General features: G+C 37.3%; 2 protein-coding genes across 2 annotated transcripts in view; one reads left to right on the top strand and one right to left on the bottom strand.

Moving 5' to 3' along the window:
* Nucleotides 1-3,944, top strand: part of LOC121368436 (structural maintenance of chromosomes protein 1A-like) — a 40,060-nt gene extending 36,116 nt beyond the window's left edge. Inside the window, exons 26-28 of the mRNA XM_041493166.1 lie at nucleotides 1,228-1,297; nucleotides 2,274-2,384; nucleotides 3,036-3,944. Coding sequence (XP_041349100.1) covers nucleotides 1,228-1,297; nucleotides 2,274-2,384; nucleotides 3,036-3,134 — 280 coding nt within the window. The 3' untranslated portion in view covers nucleotides 3,135-3,944. The remainder of the gene's footprint in view (nucleotides 1-1,227; nucleotides 1,298-2,273; nucleotides 2,385-3,035) is intronic.
* A 5,959-nt stretch (nucleotides 3,945-9,903) lies between these two features.
* Nucleotides 9,904-16,195, bottom strand: LOC121368435. The gene is made up of 3 exons (XM_041493165.1): nucleotides 16,066-16,195; nucleotides 15,459-15,750; nucleotides 9,904-13,919 (listed from the first exon to the last, which is right to left on the bottom strand). The coding sequence occupies exons 2-3, from the start codon at nucleotides 15,475-15,477 to the stop codon at nucleotides 12,547-12,549; spliced, it is 1,392 nt and encodes a 463-aa protein (XP_041349099.1). The 5' UTR covers nucleotides 15,478-15,750; nucleotides 16,066-16,195; the 3' UTR covers nucleotides 9,904-12,546.
* Nucleotides 16,196-16,770: the final 575 nt, after the last annotated feature.

Raw genomic sequence — 16,770 nt, 5'->3', positions numbered from 1 at the left:
TTTATTTATAGTCTGTTTTACAGGGAACACCTTTTTTCATACTATGGAATTTACAAGTCATTTATTTCTGAGCCGATTGTTTTCTAAGATGCATACAAAATTAGCTTCTTTTTTTCTTTCTTTTTTACAAAAAAAACCCTACATTTTTGTAGGATGGGACGGACTAGGCTATAGATACTTACTTGTTTGTACTTTGTTTTAATGTTCTCGAAATGTAAAGAAAAATCTCACAAATTAACGAGATGCAAACGACAACAAATCGGATCTCGATGATTGCACGAACCGTGCATGAAAAAACAAACTGACCGGAGTTGAAAGCATAACGCAATTTGGGACATTGACGATATGCACCCCAAGGTCATTTCGGTGTGGATGGCGTCGGCTGTTTTTTTTTTTTTTTTGGCAGAAAAATTGTTGGTACGGCATCTTTTTTTAAAAGTCATAACACATGGTATTCCCATATCTCGCTTAAGCCGACAAGCCAGTTCGGACGAATCGAAACTAAAGTGCCTGCAGTCACAACGGTCTCCGGCATTTTCTTCCTGTCCAGTATTTTCACGTTGTTTTAATCAAATTCACACACAGATTTCTCACAGCAACATTACTAGGAAATGCGTGAAGGCTAAATTTATCGGCTTTTGTATTGCTACAGCCGCCAACAACACGCCGTTTAACCATAATAAACACAAAAGAAGCAATGAACAATGGCTCTGACTATCGAAAGGATTTCCCTTCGTGACGTCACGGATCAAATCTTACGGAAATTCCCGAAACGAATTCAGCTGGTTCTGTTTTTCAGGGGAATATTTTTAAATGGAAAATATACCGATATATAAATTTAAAATTCTTTTTTTTTTAATTTTCTAATCATATTAAATAATATCTTGATTAATATAGCTCAATACATCATACATCTGGAACAGCACTTTAACAAACATGATCATAAATCTGCTATTTAAACTCAGTGTGCAGGGAAGGTCAAGTCTGTAAAACTTAGTGGTGAAAGAGTTCAGATAATAACTCATTTTATGGGAATGTCTTGGTGTGGGATTTTTGGGCTTCATTACAAAACGGGAACATCACATTTTCTTGGAGCGGGGAGGGGGGGGGGGGGGGTGTCTGCATACATGCCTGACACTAGAGTATGAATAGAGACTACTGTGTGGCGTATCTGTGTTTACTCTGCATGCATCTGTTATATCCTCATTGCTCTTGTTTTATTTTCAGTTTTCAACCAGCTCCCTTCTTTGTTCTCGATGAGATTGATGCTGCACTAGACAACACTAATATTGGCAAGGTATTTCACATCTACAGGCAATATTTTATTTAATACCACATTGAAATCTGTCATGCATGTTTTAGAGATCGCCATAAATTGATTAGCACTGTTGATAATGAACATTTTGAAAACAGAATGTTCCCTCCACTGAGTTCAGCCAAATCGAGCAGACAAATATTTGTTAAACTGGTTCATGTGCTTCACGTTAAACCAAATGACCACATTGGGGACCAGTCAAATAGTTTGCAAACCTCAGTGTTTCTTGCCGGGTGGGATGTAGCCCCAGTGGCAAAGTGCTCACTTGATGTGCGGTCTGTTTCGGATCGATCCCCATCGGTGGCCCCATTGGGCTATTTCTCGTTCCAGCCAGTGCACCACAACTGGTGTAACAAAGGCTGTGGTATGTACTATCCTGGTAGTGGGATGGTGCATATAAAAGATCCCTTGCTGCTAAACGAAAAGAGTATCCCATGAAGTGACAACAGCGAGTTTCCTCTCTCAATATCTGTGTGGTCCTTAGCCATATGTCTGACGCCATATAACCATAAATAAAATGTGTTGAGTGCGTCGTTAAATAAAACATTTCCTTCCTTCCTTCAGTGTTTCTCGCTGTCACTGAATATCAGCCTGATATAGAAAAATAGAATACCCAGAATATGCTCCATCATGTAAATAATGGAATGTGTCCATAGTCACAGTGAAAGTATGGTCAGAATGTTTTTTTAAAAGTGGTAACAACATTTATCATAAGAAAAAGATAAAATTTGATTGTTTTATTGGACAAATTGAGATTTTAAAAATATCAAATGACATTTTGAGTTGTTCTCTGACAATGAACACAATTATATATCATGGTATTTAGAACGTCTATTCAGAAATTATTGTAAATTTTTATAGAAAACTCTTGCAACTAAGAATTCCAATTGTTGTTTTCTTAAAATAATACATCATCTATAAGCTAGAATGGGCTTACACTGTTTGTTTCTCATCCTAGGTTGCAGCTTACATCCGTGACCAATCACAGAACCACTTTCAGATCATCGTGATTTCTCTAAAAGAGGAGTTCTACAACCGTTCCGATTCTCTGATTGGTATATACCCAGAGGTGAGTGTCCGGGGACAGACAGCCTGCCATTGAGGATGCAGTTACCCTAATTTTAGAACAGTGTCGTCTGTGTCATTTCTTGGCTTCATACAATTTTAGTTTTATATAGCTTCTAATAGCGGAATTATTGCAAATACAAGTTTCATTTACAAATGACATTTATTGTTTCTTCTATAAAGAAAGTCACTGAAGTTGAAATTGAAGTCCTACTTCTCTCTGTCTTTGTTCTCTCTCCCTCTCTCGGTCTGTTTATCTCCAAAGTGTCAAAATAACCATTTTATTTAGCAAATGACTAGTTTAAAATATGCTGAGGTGTCATTAAACAAGGGGTGGGACATAGCCCAGTGGTAAAGCACTCGCCTGATGCGCAGTCAGTCTGGCACCGATCCACATCAGTGGCCCATTGGGTTATTTCTTGTTCCAACCAGTGTACCACGACTAGTATATCAAAGACTGTGGTATATGCTATCCTGTCTATAAAAGATCCCTTGCTACTGATGGAAAAATGTAACGGGTTTCCTCTCTAAGACTATGTCAAAATTACCAAGTGTTTGATATCCAAAGCCGATGATTTATAAATCCATGTGTTCTAGTGGTGTTGTTAAACAAAACAGATTTAATCATTAAACAATCATTTCATTTATTTTCCAGCAAGGTGACTGTATCATCAGCAACAGTTTGACCCTTGACCTCACAGATTATCCTGATCCCCATGCCCACGAAGAGGATCACATGCCGATTGTTCGATAGCATCATTGACAAACATTTTAATGTGACTCATCATGTATACCAGAAACACATGTTAACCTTCATTTTATCACCCATACAACATGGTGCATTTATTGTTTAATGTGACACATCGTGTATACCAGAAACACATGTTAACCTTCATTTCATCACCCATACAACATGGTGCATTAATTGTTGAATGTGCTTACTAACTATCTGTGTTCATTTGTCAGTAGACTATAACCATAATTCTGTGAATTACACATTGCTTGTGACATAACATTTGTGTATTAATTATATTTTAAACATGCATTTTGCAAATTTGTTATGTAGATTCTTGAAGGATAGTTCTATTGAAACTGTCTCCAACAAAACAACTTCTTGATCTGGATCCATAATCTTGTATTTGTGAGCATTGGCAGGGTAGATTGAATATGCTTTTATAACATCATCCATTGAGTTCAGACAAATTTGAGTCTTTCACCAAAGACTAGAATAGGTTAAAAGTTGAAAATAATTTCCAATGTATTAACAGGGCTTCTAGAATTGTGATAAAAATCCACTAGCCATGGGATCAGTGATTTAAAACATTTACTAAACCTACTTAAGTAAATACAATTTTACTAATAGGAATAATTGGATATGTTATCTAAAGTAGTTAGATGGAGCTTAAAAACCCTTAGATATGAGGGGAGGAAAGGGCTTCATCATCTTCATAAATCAAGGCTAATATTCGTTCCTCGTATTCAGCCTTGATACATGTAGTCAAGATTACTGATATCCACTACTAGCGCCCTCTATTGGAAGAAAATTTGTAAATCCGATTATGTCCCTTACACGATGACATCGCTGACCAATCACAGCATCGGTAACATGTGACAATCTTGAAAGCAATATCAAAAATTAATCGCCGGACGCTGACGCTGCCATCTTTGTTTACAATAACAAGGGAATCTATAAGGAGCGTTGCAATTCGTTGCAATCAGATCTCATCGCATCCAATTAAATTTAAGCATTTTGTGGCACGATTTCTTGACGACATGTATCAGCCTTGATTTATGAAGATGGGTATTCATATTTACAGCATTTGACCAAAACAAATTCACTAACCATCGGGCATGGCAATGGTAGTTATTTACTAGCCCAACATTGAATATCACTAGCCATGAGAGTGGGGCTACCATAATCTAGAAGCCCCGAGTATAATTTCCATATAACAGTATGTACTACTACTGCTAATAACAGTGATTTACACAGATATTGGTTTGATAATGTACTTCAGGTGATCAGTGACATGTTATAGTTTGCCAGCACAGTTTGTCATTAAGTTTGTTTTATTGTTTCATCATGATTTTAATTTTATTCAATGTGAGGTTTATCTTTTAAAGTTGATCATGCTTGGATTTTGTCCAACGTTTATAGGTTCACTTGTGTTTTACAAATACATTCGCTGGAAGTGTTGAACAATCCAGGAATATTTTTATCATGAGACAACACAATATATATATGCATTATGTATAAAGCTGAATCATAAATGTATGCATCAACCTGGATAAAAAAAAAAAAACCCCACCCAAAACAACAACAGTATGTTTATCTCAAAAGATCAGTTAGACTATTACAGAGAAATACTTTACAAAATAAATACAATAAGAAAGTGGGCCTTTATTATCTAGCTCTCTTTCCTTGACTGTTCATTTTCTGTCTGCTATCCTAATAATCTTTGCACTGATCCTGAATTCTTATTAACGTGCCCCTTTACCCCTATGGTTATCGGGCACGTCCCTCACAGGCCACAGCTCTGTCAAGGCCAGTGGTGTGGCCTGGGACGGAATCTTTGCACTGTGTGCAAGAATGTGGTACAACTACATGAAAAAATATTAAATTTGTTTCTCTTCGAATTTTTGCTAACAGACATGTAACAAAACTTCATGAAAAAATATTAAATTTGTTTCTCTTCGAATTTCTGCTAACAGACATGTAACAAAATGTATCATTTAATATTTATAGTCTTTGTCAGGCATGTATGCAGTGGGGAGTTTCGGGATTGAAAAAACAAAACCCTTCTCAAGCATATTTCTTTCTCTGTGTTTTTTTCCCCCCAATATATTTTCCAGGGGAGCATGACTCGACCCCCACCCCCCCCCCCCCCCCCCCCCCCCCCCCCGCCCACCCCCATAAACTTTGCTCGCCAGTCTAGACGGTCCCCTTCCCTTGTAAAATTCCTGCACATGTGCCTGTCTGTAGATTTGTGTTGCACATCATCTCATTTCTTATTCATATTAATATTCAGTGTAATTAATAAGTGTTAGTATGTGCAGAATCAGGATTAATAAATATGTTGATAGAAGTATTTGTTTCTTGTTTGTATTACAGATGAATAACGGAGCTTATTTGATTTTCATTTTATTTGATTTGCCTTGCGTAATCTACCAAATAAACAGTAATCCTAATTGTATACCTTAACACACACCCCTACACACACAAACATAAATTGAAGATAATTCACTCATCCCTAAAAATCATCTTTATTTAATACCAGAAATATCTGATGAAAAAACAAACAATTGGAGCAAACTGCTACAATGTATAATGTGGGATAAAGTGGCAAATAGTTAGGGGCAAACTATGTTCTGGAAACAAGCTGGTCATAATGCGAGCAAAACGCTAGCTTCCCTATTATTGATTGTAATTTGTATAGAATTTCTTACACTTCTTTGGGGAACGAAAGAAAGAAATGTTTTATTTAATGACACACTCAACACATTTTATTTAGGGTTATATGGCGTCAGACATGGTTAAGGACCACACAGATTTTGAGAGGAAACCCGCTGTCGCCACTACATGGGCTACTCTTTCCGATTAGCAGCAAGGGATCTTTTATTTATGCTTCCCACAGGCAGGACAGCACAAACCATGGCCTTTGTTGAACCAGTTATGGATCACTGGTCGGTGCAAGTGGTTTACACCTACCCACTGAGCCTTGCGGAGCACTCGCTCGGGGTTTGGAGTCGGTATCTGGATTAAAAATCCCATGCCTCGACTAGGATCCGAACCCAGTACCTACCTGCCTGTAGACCGATAGCCACCGAGGCCGTCTTTGGGGAACGAGGCGGAACGTAGCCCAGTGGTAAAGCACTTGATGCCCAGTCGGTCTAGGATCGATCCCCGTCAGTGGGTCCATTGAGCTATTTCTCGTTCCATCCAGTGCACATCGACTGGTATATCAAAGGCCGTGGTATGTGCTACCCTGTTTGTAGGATGGTGCATATAAAAGATCCCTTGCTGTTAATCAAAAATAGTAGCCCATGAAGTGGCGAAATCGGGTTTCCTCTCTCAATATATGTGTGGTCCTTAACCATATCTGAAACCATATAACCGTACATGAAATGTGTAAATAAAACATTTCCTTCTTTGGGGAACCGCCACGGACCATATTTCACTATGCATACTATTGAAAATTACTGACACATTGCTATCGAGGCACTTCCTATCGCAATATATCGATAGTTCGATGTATTGTCACATCCCTAACCGTAGACCATCTGCAATACTCGACTTACCTTACTTAAACTGTCGGGCCGATTTTTGTTTTTACCACAGCATACGATGGTCCTTTCTTAGGTGTACTGATCATACTTTTATGGGAGTCGCATACCTATCGGACGAGGGGGCGGGACGTAGCACAGTGGTAAAGCGCTCACCTGATGCACGGTCGGTCTAAGATCAATCCTCGTCGGTGCGACCAATTGGGTTATTTCTTCTTGGAGCCAGTGCATCATGACTGGTATATCAAAGGCCGTGGCATGTGCTATGCTGTCTGTGGGATGGTGCATAAAAAAAGATCCCTTGCTACTAATGGAAAAATGTATAGGGTTTCCTCTCTAAAACTATATGTCAATATACCAAATGTTTGACATCCAATAGTCGATGATTAATAAATCAATATTCTATCAGATGAAGATACATGTACTTGATGACAACTGTTAACTGATTGACGTCCAACAAGTTGTAGGCTTAACCATACACACAACTCACGCACGCACGCATGTACAGACGTTTCAGGACCTGTGTCCCAGACATGTATGTATAATATACGATTATGGTTCAGGGCGCCGTTCGACGAAGCGATCTTAGTGCTACGATCACCTTAAGTACATAAGGTAGCTATGCACTTAAGGTGATCTTAGGGTTAAGATCGCTTCGTGGAACGGGGCCCTGATTCCTAAAAACAACATGACAACATATTAATCTACAATTATTTATTACAACACAAAATTTACTACTGTTTAGTTTGAAAATCTGAAATTTAAATCTTTATCTTTCTTCAACTTTGTTTTTCATTTTACTTCCAAAAGTGTGTGTGCGCGTGCGTGCGTGCGTGCGTGCGTGTGTGTGTGTGTAGGCTACGCATGTGTGTGAGTGTATTACATAAAGCTATGTTTCCATGTTAAATATTACTGCTACTGAATATACCACAAATATCCGTATCATTTCCCTAATTATTAAATAAGATAGGGCTATCAATGTTTCAATCCCAGTACCACATATTTGTCTGGGCATAGGCGTACGGGCTCCCATATTTTTAGGTGGGGGGGGGGGGGGGGGGGGGGGGAGGCTGGTTTTTGTCCGAATTAAACAAAAATGCCCGACTCTGTATAACAACATTTATTCATATTAGTATTACTAACAAACAATTATATAGGGCTGCAAACGAATCACCATGCATTTTTACGTGTATTATAACTAACTTTGAGGTTAGAATGCTAAAAATACACGGTAAAAAGGTCTCAGGTTACCACATTTTGCCCGAATATCTCTATAATGTTTTCTGGAAATTATAAAATTTAAACCAAAACGAAAATTCGCATCACATTTCAAATCGTAAGTAAATTGCAGCTATACCTAATCACTTGTAATAACAACAATACAAAAAACAAAGCATAACAAAACAAAGCAAAGAAACAAAGCTTACGTTTGTTAAATACTGTAAAGTACAAACTACATTTTGAGTGCAATACAATAATACAATGATTCCAAAGGGGAATACAAAATAAAAACGAAAACTGCAAAGATACTAGTTAAAAAGTGTTAGAAAATGTGATTAAACTGAAGACTACGATGACCCCTCGCCGTCAAAAGAAACAACCTCCCTCCCCCCCCTCCAAAAAAAAGAAAGAAAGAAAGAATAATTTTAGGAAAAGAAAACGCACGCACGCACACACACACACACACACACACACACACACACACACACACACACACAAGCACAAAGCAACATCTAAACCTTCGTGATATATGTGCATGTTAAAATATATCGGACTCTAAACAAAACCCCCACAAAAACACTCATACCTAATTTTACAGTCAATATTGTAAGACAAGTTATTTAAAGTAATTTTACAATAAATATATTGAATCAAGACGCACTCCCAAAATCAGTCTTAGGGTATGTCCTCTGTGTAGTGTAATTATTTTTTTTTTATCACAACATAACATAAATAGAGAATAATACATGAGTAGCCATTAGATACCATTTATCTCACAACAAGTTGTTTTAAAATGTTTTTAACGAGCGAAAGCGAGTTTGATACGTTTTTAAACAACATGTTGTGAGATAAATGGTATCTAACGGACACGAATGTATTATTTTATTTCTTACATATCCTCAAAACCAGGTTTTAAGCAAATTTTAGCATCTTTTTCAACTAAAAGTTATTTGCAGCCGTTGCGTTTGTAGCTAACTTACGCGTCACAGACGCATGGTTGTCAGGTTAACTTTTATACGTCACAGTGTAACCTATTTCCACCGTGTGTTTTTTTATTGGATGCATGGCATTGGTGACCTGGTCATTACCTAGGAGCAACCGGTCGTATATCTTGAAATTGTTAACACACACACACGTGTGTAAATAATCCATGTGCTATGAAAAATAAAGCATGGTGTTCTCACCAACGGGTATGTAAGAAAAGAGAAGAACATAATACCTGTTAAGTGTTTAATTCAGTTCAGCACAAATTGTTCTGTATCTGTTCACTGCAGTTCAGAAGAGGTAAAAAAAGAAGAAAAAAAAGAAGAAAAACCCAACAAACAACAAAACAACTAACAACAAACAAAAAACCCAACCCATCGGTGACAGTCCACAGCAGAACTCGCATTATAAAACAACAACCTGGTTGTAGTTTTATTTGAATACATGTAGGTCGGTAGCAGTGTACATAGAAAATGCATACATATAACCTTATTTATTAAAACTGTCATTAGACTCCTCTGTATTAATAGACATTATTGGTGACGAACATAGCACATAGTATCAGACGATTAACTGCCAGCAGAAAGTTGGCCAAACTCCACGGTTGCGTTTTAATTCTCCCCAACTCCCGACTTACGACGGGTGCGCTAAGATTAACAACTGGGCGTCGCGTTGAATTGTAATGCGCGCTCAGACTAGCAACATATGTGGCCTCAGACCACAATTAATTTCGCTATATGTTTCTATATAGCCTTAGTGGCTATAACATTTTTATTAATATCAGCAGGCCCGTGAAGTTTTGTATGTACCTTTGCCTGCATGGGGGACACATACCCTGAAAAGGACAACTCCTGTTGTCCAGCTCTTTCTCCCAGCATATTGGTTTAAACAGACACACCCTCTAAACCAGGCCGGAGTACACCCATTTTACACAAAAAGCACTACTTTTGCATGGGCCGGAATTACCACAAACAAGTCTTCAATGTCAGCAAGTTACACATGTTTACAAACTACATGCTATCCCCTGTCACTTCAGTCAAACAGTTGCCACTTCATAGCTGTCTGCCATGAAATAATCACAGTCAAACAGCAGACTACTTGCGCGGTCAAATTTCCGGATTTTCGACAACCAAATGGGAAGATAACTGTAATCTGAGGCCATGTATGGCCGCTTAATTTTTTGAATCGGATACGACGGCCGTCGTAGAAGTCGCAAATGGACAGTCGTAGAAGTCATGAGAGCAGAAAATTGGCCAACTTTCTGCTAGCAGTTGGTAGTCTGATCCTAGCATTATATATACATGTACCACAACTATTAAACAGAATTAAGAAAGCCAAATGTGTTTATGAATGCAATATTATTATAAGCTTATAGTGCTTTGCAATGACCTGAATTTGCTAAAACATAAGGTGGTTACATTTACACTGTTAATCTGCACCTAATGTGCAACATTCATTCATTCATTCATTCATAGTTATTTTCGTGCTTATATCCAATTGAGGGTTAAGCACGCTGTCCTGGGCAAACTACTCCGCCATCTGGACAGTGGGTTAGTGGTTGGTGGCTAGGCGAGAGAAGAGTCGGTGTAGTGGCCTTTGGGTGGGAGCCGGTACCGGGAGGCGAACCTAGTACCTACCAGCCTTATGTTCGATGATTTAACTACGACACCATCGAGGCCGATAGACACAATGTATGCATTATTTATGTATAAAGCCCAATAATAAATGTATGCTTCAATCAGTCAATATGCTCTAGTAGTTTTGTTAAACAAAAACAAACTTTTTGTAAGGTATGTTAAATGATTATTATATCCTGGGTTTTATGTTGGAAATAGTCACTAAAACAGACCCAAGTTTTCGCACAAACTGTTGTTCATATAAAGATATATCTATATTAATCACGTTTGTCACACACTGTATCTTTAATCAAGTAATCAGCTGATCAAGTACAATTTTACAAATTAAGGACAAGCATTATTCACGTTTACCATCTGATCAATCAATCAAGTACAAGTTTCCAACCAAAGCAAAACAGAGTTACTTCCCTTTTAGTTTTGCGGTCAAAAAAGGTGTATTACGAGACCGGCCTCGGTAGTGCAGTGGTTAAGCCATCAGACTACAAGCTGGTAGGTACATGGTTCGCAGCCCGATACCGGCTCCAACCCATACACCCTCTTCTCTCTCACTAACCACTAACCTACTAATTACTAACCCATTGTCCTCGACAGACATCCCAGATAGCCGAGGTGTGTGCCCAGGACAGCGTGCTTGAACCTTAATTGGATATAAGAACGAAAATAATTTGAAATTAAATGAAAGGTGTATTATCAAACTTGAAAGTACCCTATTAGTTATATTTACATTTATTAGTATCAGTTATTAACAGCATACATAATTGGTGCAAACTAATAATTGATCACAAAATTCCATCATATTCCCACCATTAAGTTCACACAGCTACACTGTTAAAATGTGCACCCTGTTTCAAAACTGGTTTTAGCTACTACACATACACAATATAGAGACATTCATATTCAAAGTAATGAATAGGTGTGTGTGGGTGTGGGGGGGGGGGGGGGGGTAGCACATTTGTGTCAAAACATCAGTTAGACTGTTACATAGAATTACTTTACAAAATAAATATTATAAGAAAGTTTTTTTTATAATATAGCCCTATTTCAATGACTGTTAATTTTCTGTCTGCTATCCTATTCGTTGCACATGTTGAATATATTAATTTTTAACTGCACATTACATTTATTATTAACTTACATAAGTTTAGTTTATGTCAGTCTCACTTGTGTAACTTTCAGACCAATTGACTACTTACATATATATATATATCAAACTGTATTATTTCATATATTTCTAGATATGTGTTGGACAGCATTTCACTTCATAATATTAATGTTATATCAGTGTAATTAATAAATATTAGTATCTTGTTTGTTCCACAGTGGAATATTTCAATAATGTAACTGTTATGAGAGTAGATACATAGATTTTCAAAACAGGGGTGCAAAATGTTTGTGATACCAAGCACAGTATGTTGAGTGCATGAAGTGTGCAGTGTTGAGAATCAGAAAATGTGTAAATTATTATACTTTTAATTGATAATATTATTATGACTATTATTATTGATGTTGTTAAACTATTAATTACTATTAAGCCATATGTAAATTAATAATAAATGTAATGTGCACTTAAAATTATTATATTCAACATGATATTATCTTTACCAAGTTAATCACAAAACTTATTAATAATTTTGTTAAATGTGCACTTTAAAAAGTATATTCCTAAGATACTTACATATTAAATAAATATTGTTATTTATACCTGTAGAGATAAACAAAAAATTATGTTCTATTATTAAGCCCACCGTATACTAGTCTAGCCAACAACGGTATATAAATAGGTAAATATGAAATACATGCATAGACCTTGTCAAAAAAAGTGTACATATTATATACCCTTGCAGTAATTTAGTAAGAGTGGTATACCTGCAATATAATTTTGTTCTCAGTAGACCGAATAAAAGTGTTGAACATGGTAGACATCTATCGCAGTTAAAATATGATCAGTGTTGTTAAATATACATTCCTAGGCTTCATGTCCACCTGTGTGGCGACCAGGTAAACACTTTTATTTCACCATTTTTCTCACCCATATACAGTTGATCATTTTGTCTTCCAGGTAAAAACTTTTATTTCCCCCTTTGTATGACCCACATACAGTTGATCATGGTAGTAACAGATAGGCATGGGACAAGACAGCTGGTTCTGGGTGATGATGTTACGTACGAATTTACCACTGGATGTTAGCTGAACAACTACATTTTTATCAGAATCAGTAGCATAAATGAACCCCTTGTTGTCGCATGTGATGCCGCCCCAGATCCCAAAACCAGTGTAATTTAGCTCCCATCTGATGTCACCTGATGTTGTTACACATTTCACATCACGTGAACATGACTGCAACAGCAAACAATCATCCAACACCGTAATACACGAGGGATACGTATTTTGTATAATATTACATCCAGACCAGACCACGTTACAGTTCTGATCCATAATGTGAAAAAGTAAATCGTAGCATATATTTCCAATAGCGGCCAGACAGGAGTTTGGTAAAGCCGTTATCATTGCATATGACTTCACAGTTGTCACTCTCTTTATCAGAGTGATGTTTTTGTCATCAACCTTCAGAAACACAATCTGATTCTGTCTTGGAAGAGTTACAACCACTTCATTGTCACGAAACTTAACAAGACCTTTAGGTATACCGTTGGGTTTGTAGATGCAGTGCAGTGTGCCGTCGTGGTTGAATGACTTGACACAATGGTTGTTGTTGTCTGCAACGAGTATCTTCACTGAACCTCCTACACGTAGGACATCAATGGCTGTCAGAACGGGATCGAATGTATCAGAGCTGTGACTTGCGTTAATAGTAGTAACAAGCTGGAGACTGTCTTTTTCTCGATCTATTTGTTGGAGTGCCTGTCTGGATCCACTTGATGCATTCATGGATGACGCTGTGTGTTCCTCCGTTTGATTCAGCGTACCGAAATGGGTGGAAATGTTCATTACATTGTTAGATTTAGTAAAGGTTATTTTATGAGGAGAAACTTCATCCTGGGATGTGTGAAAACCTGTCAGTGTTTTAAGTAGTAGTTCAACCTTTTCTCTCTCATTTTTTATTTCAGACTCAGAAACTGTTGAGACATTAAACAATTGGTCAACGGACGCTAAACAGTCTTTCGGTCCAGTTAACAATGCTTTTGTCCGTCTGGATCTTTCTTGTATTTTTGTTTGAGCAGTTTCATGACAGTTGACGAGTTGTTGGTGCAAGATCTTCTGATGAGAACGAATTGCAGATGTTAGCTGTTCAATTGTTTCGTCCGCTGTTTTATCGATGTTTTCTGAAATCTGGGTAACATTCACGTCTAGTTGTTGAAGTTGCTGTTCACATTGTCGATCAGTGTTTCGTCCTGCCAGCAGATATGACCGCTCCAGGTTTTCACAGTCCGTTTTCAACTGGGCTTTGATGTATTCTGTTAAAACATAATTTAAACAAAAGACTAATCAAATGCTAATATAAGTACATTGTATTTTAAAATTCGATGATCTTATATCATTCAATAGAATACTGACAGTGTGATCATAGTGTGCATGCAGTCCTTTGACTAATAACAGAAATGGAGATGGACACATTTAAAAATTATTATTATTATTATTATTATTATATATATATATATATATATATATATATATATATATATATATATATATATATATATAAAATTTTTATTTCAGATCAGAGATCCATAGAAACATATATAAACATCACATACAAAACTGATTATATAATATACAGCAGCTTGTTCCAGCGATTTACACATACATATTTGACGTACACAGTTGTACACCGCAGGTGGGCAAGTAGGTCGTTTGAAGTTGTTTCGATTAAGCTCTTTAGCGAATATGCCGTTGAGCGAAGTAAAGCGCCAAAGCTTTTTACTCGATGACTGACAAACATCTTGCTGGCACTGTATGGTCGTCGTTGTCCGATCATCCATCGGTATGCATTATTATAACATATGTTAAGATCCTTCATGGTATCCTGTGTAAATTTCACCCATAATGCACCCGCGTACAAATTACTACAATAACTTACAAATAATTGTGTTTTAACAGATTCTGAACATTTTGCAAATCGCCGCAACAACATGTTTGCACATACACAAAGGGCTCTATACTGTCGTTTAATGTCTTTATCGTCTTTCATGTTTTTGCATATAATATGACAATATATATATTGTCACTGGTGAATCTAGATTTAGCAAAAGGGGACATCTTTATACAATCTCCTTTTGCTGAAAGAATTGTTGTTTTTTGCAATGTATGTTTTCAGAATATTCCACAAACACAAGAGGAGAACGTGTTGGTTGTACCCCTCCAGAATCAGAAAGAATGAGTAATCATACTTATATAATTAAACTTTTCTGAGAGTTGAAGATTTTGTATGTACTTCATATTTTTTCATCAAGGATTACTAAGGAAACTACTGATTCCGATAAGTGACATATTGCAATTTTAATATGCATGTCATTGAGTTAATTATGCCAAGCCTATAAGTGGGATAGATTAATTTGTAGTTATATATAACAAATACATGTAAAAATAGCAAAATATGACACTTGCAACTTTAAGAATGCACCTTTAAATAATAATATAAAAACGAGAGTACTAGCGAGGTACATGATACGACCGTTAACAGTAAATTACAGTGACCTGGTTATGGTACACAATACACAGCCATCCCAAGTTGTACATACATGCAAAGTATGATAAGGAAGATATTGGCCGGGTAAGGATTTACGTTAATGTGCAGTAATGCTTGAAAAGTAGGTCACGGTAACCTAGTTATGGTACCGGTAAGCGACATATCACCATCCCAAGGTGTAAATGCATGCAAGGTTTGATGATCCTACATAAATTGATAAGACAGATATGCTTCGGAAACGAAAAACAACAGTAGTAGTAGTAATTCGTCGGGTAACCTAGCCCCACTGATAAATTTAACATCTCACGTGTTTGTAATTTCTGCATGGCATCGACGGTCTGGACGAGTGCGTAGTTAATTGGGAATTGTTCCGCCAGGACTCAGTCTTGTCTTGATCATCGTTTCTGCTGACGATTCTGGCACAGTATCTGCAGATCGGACAACTGAATGTGCTCCTAGTGACGGTCTTGTTAATGTGCTCATCTAAACAGTTGTGGCAAAACGTGTGCCCACATGGTAAGGACCGTGGATTCGTAAATATGTTGAGACAGATTGTACAGGATATGTCGTCATTGAAATCAGCTGAGGTGGCCATAGATCTGGAAAAAAAGTAAGAACAAAAATACTAAAGAAATGACCTTTTTTTCACAATCTGAACAACAATACCGTATTCCATTATCAAAATTGTATCTCTACACAAGGCAGAGTTGAAAGGATGTTCCATGACCCATTATCTGGTGCTTGTACTTAAGAGAACCGCCACTCCCCTAGAAAATCCGCCTGTAGGACTGCCACACCCACGACTCGAGCTATCCACGGTCGTACGACATGTACATCGGCTTGAAACGAACCCGGAAGAAAACGTCTTGGCGCAGACTTTTTACGATGAAATTTAACTTTCCATTTCTTCTTACCTGCAACCATAAAACTACGAGTCCATACTACTCATTTGAAATCATTCATCGTTTCGACGGGTATTTTGATCTGCCACATTAGTGTTTTTTGCGAAACAAAAACGTACAAGCCTACGTGATACAATGTCAACAATAAATTGTTGTTCAAAAGAGTTATCTCCCCGTATTACGGACCAGCCCACTTCAGATCGCCTATGTATGTATGTATGTATGTATGTAGAGAGAGAGAGAGAGAGAGAGAGAGAGAGAGAGAGAGAGAGACAGAGAGACAGACAGACAGACAGACAGACAGAGACAGACAGAGAGACAGAGAGAGAGAGAGACAGAGAGACAGAGACAGAGAGACATAGAGAGAGAGAGATAGAGAGAGAGAGATATAGAGAGATAATTATTGCATGAGTGGGAGTGCTATACGGAATTTTTGAAACGAGTTCGGGAATTATTTTATTCCCCAAACGAGTTTCATAAATTCCGAATGCTACTCTTGCGAATGTTATATTTATTATTCACAAACTATGATTCTGAACAAACGTTAAATACATATTATTGTAATCACGTTACAATCGACCTTAAAAACAAGCTTGCAGCTGCTATAGGAAATGTTATATTTAACGACGCACTCAACACATTTTATTTTACGGTTATATGGCGTCGGACATATGGTTAAGGACCACACAGATATTGAGAGAGGAAACCCGCTGTCGC

The sequence above is a fragment of the Gigantopelta aegis genome, chromosome 3, assembly GCF_016097555.1.
Source record: "Gigantopelta aegis isolate Gae_Host chromosome 3, Gae_host_genome, whole genome shotgun sequence".
Taxonomy (NCBI): domain Eukaryota; kingdom Metazoa; phylum Mollusca; class Gastropoda; order Neomphalida; family Peltospiridae; genus Gigantopelta; species Gigantopelta aegis.
The sequence above is the reverse complement of the archived record's forward strand: the minus strand, read 5'-3'. Positions and strand labels throughout refer to the sequence as shown.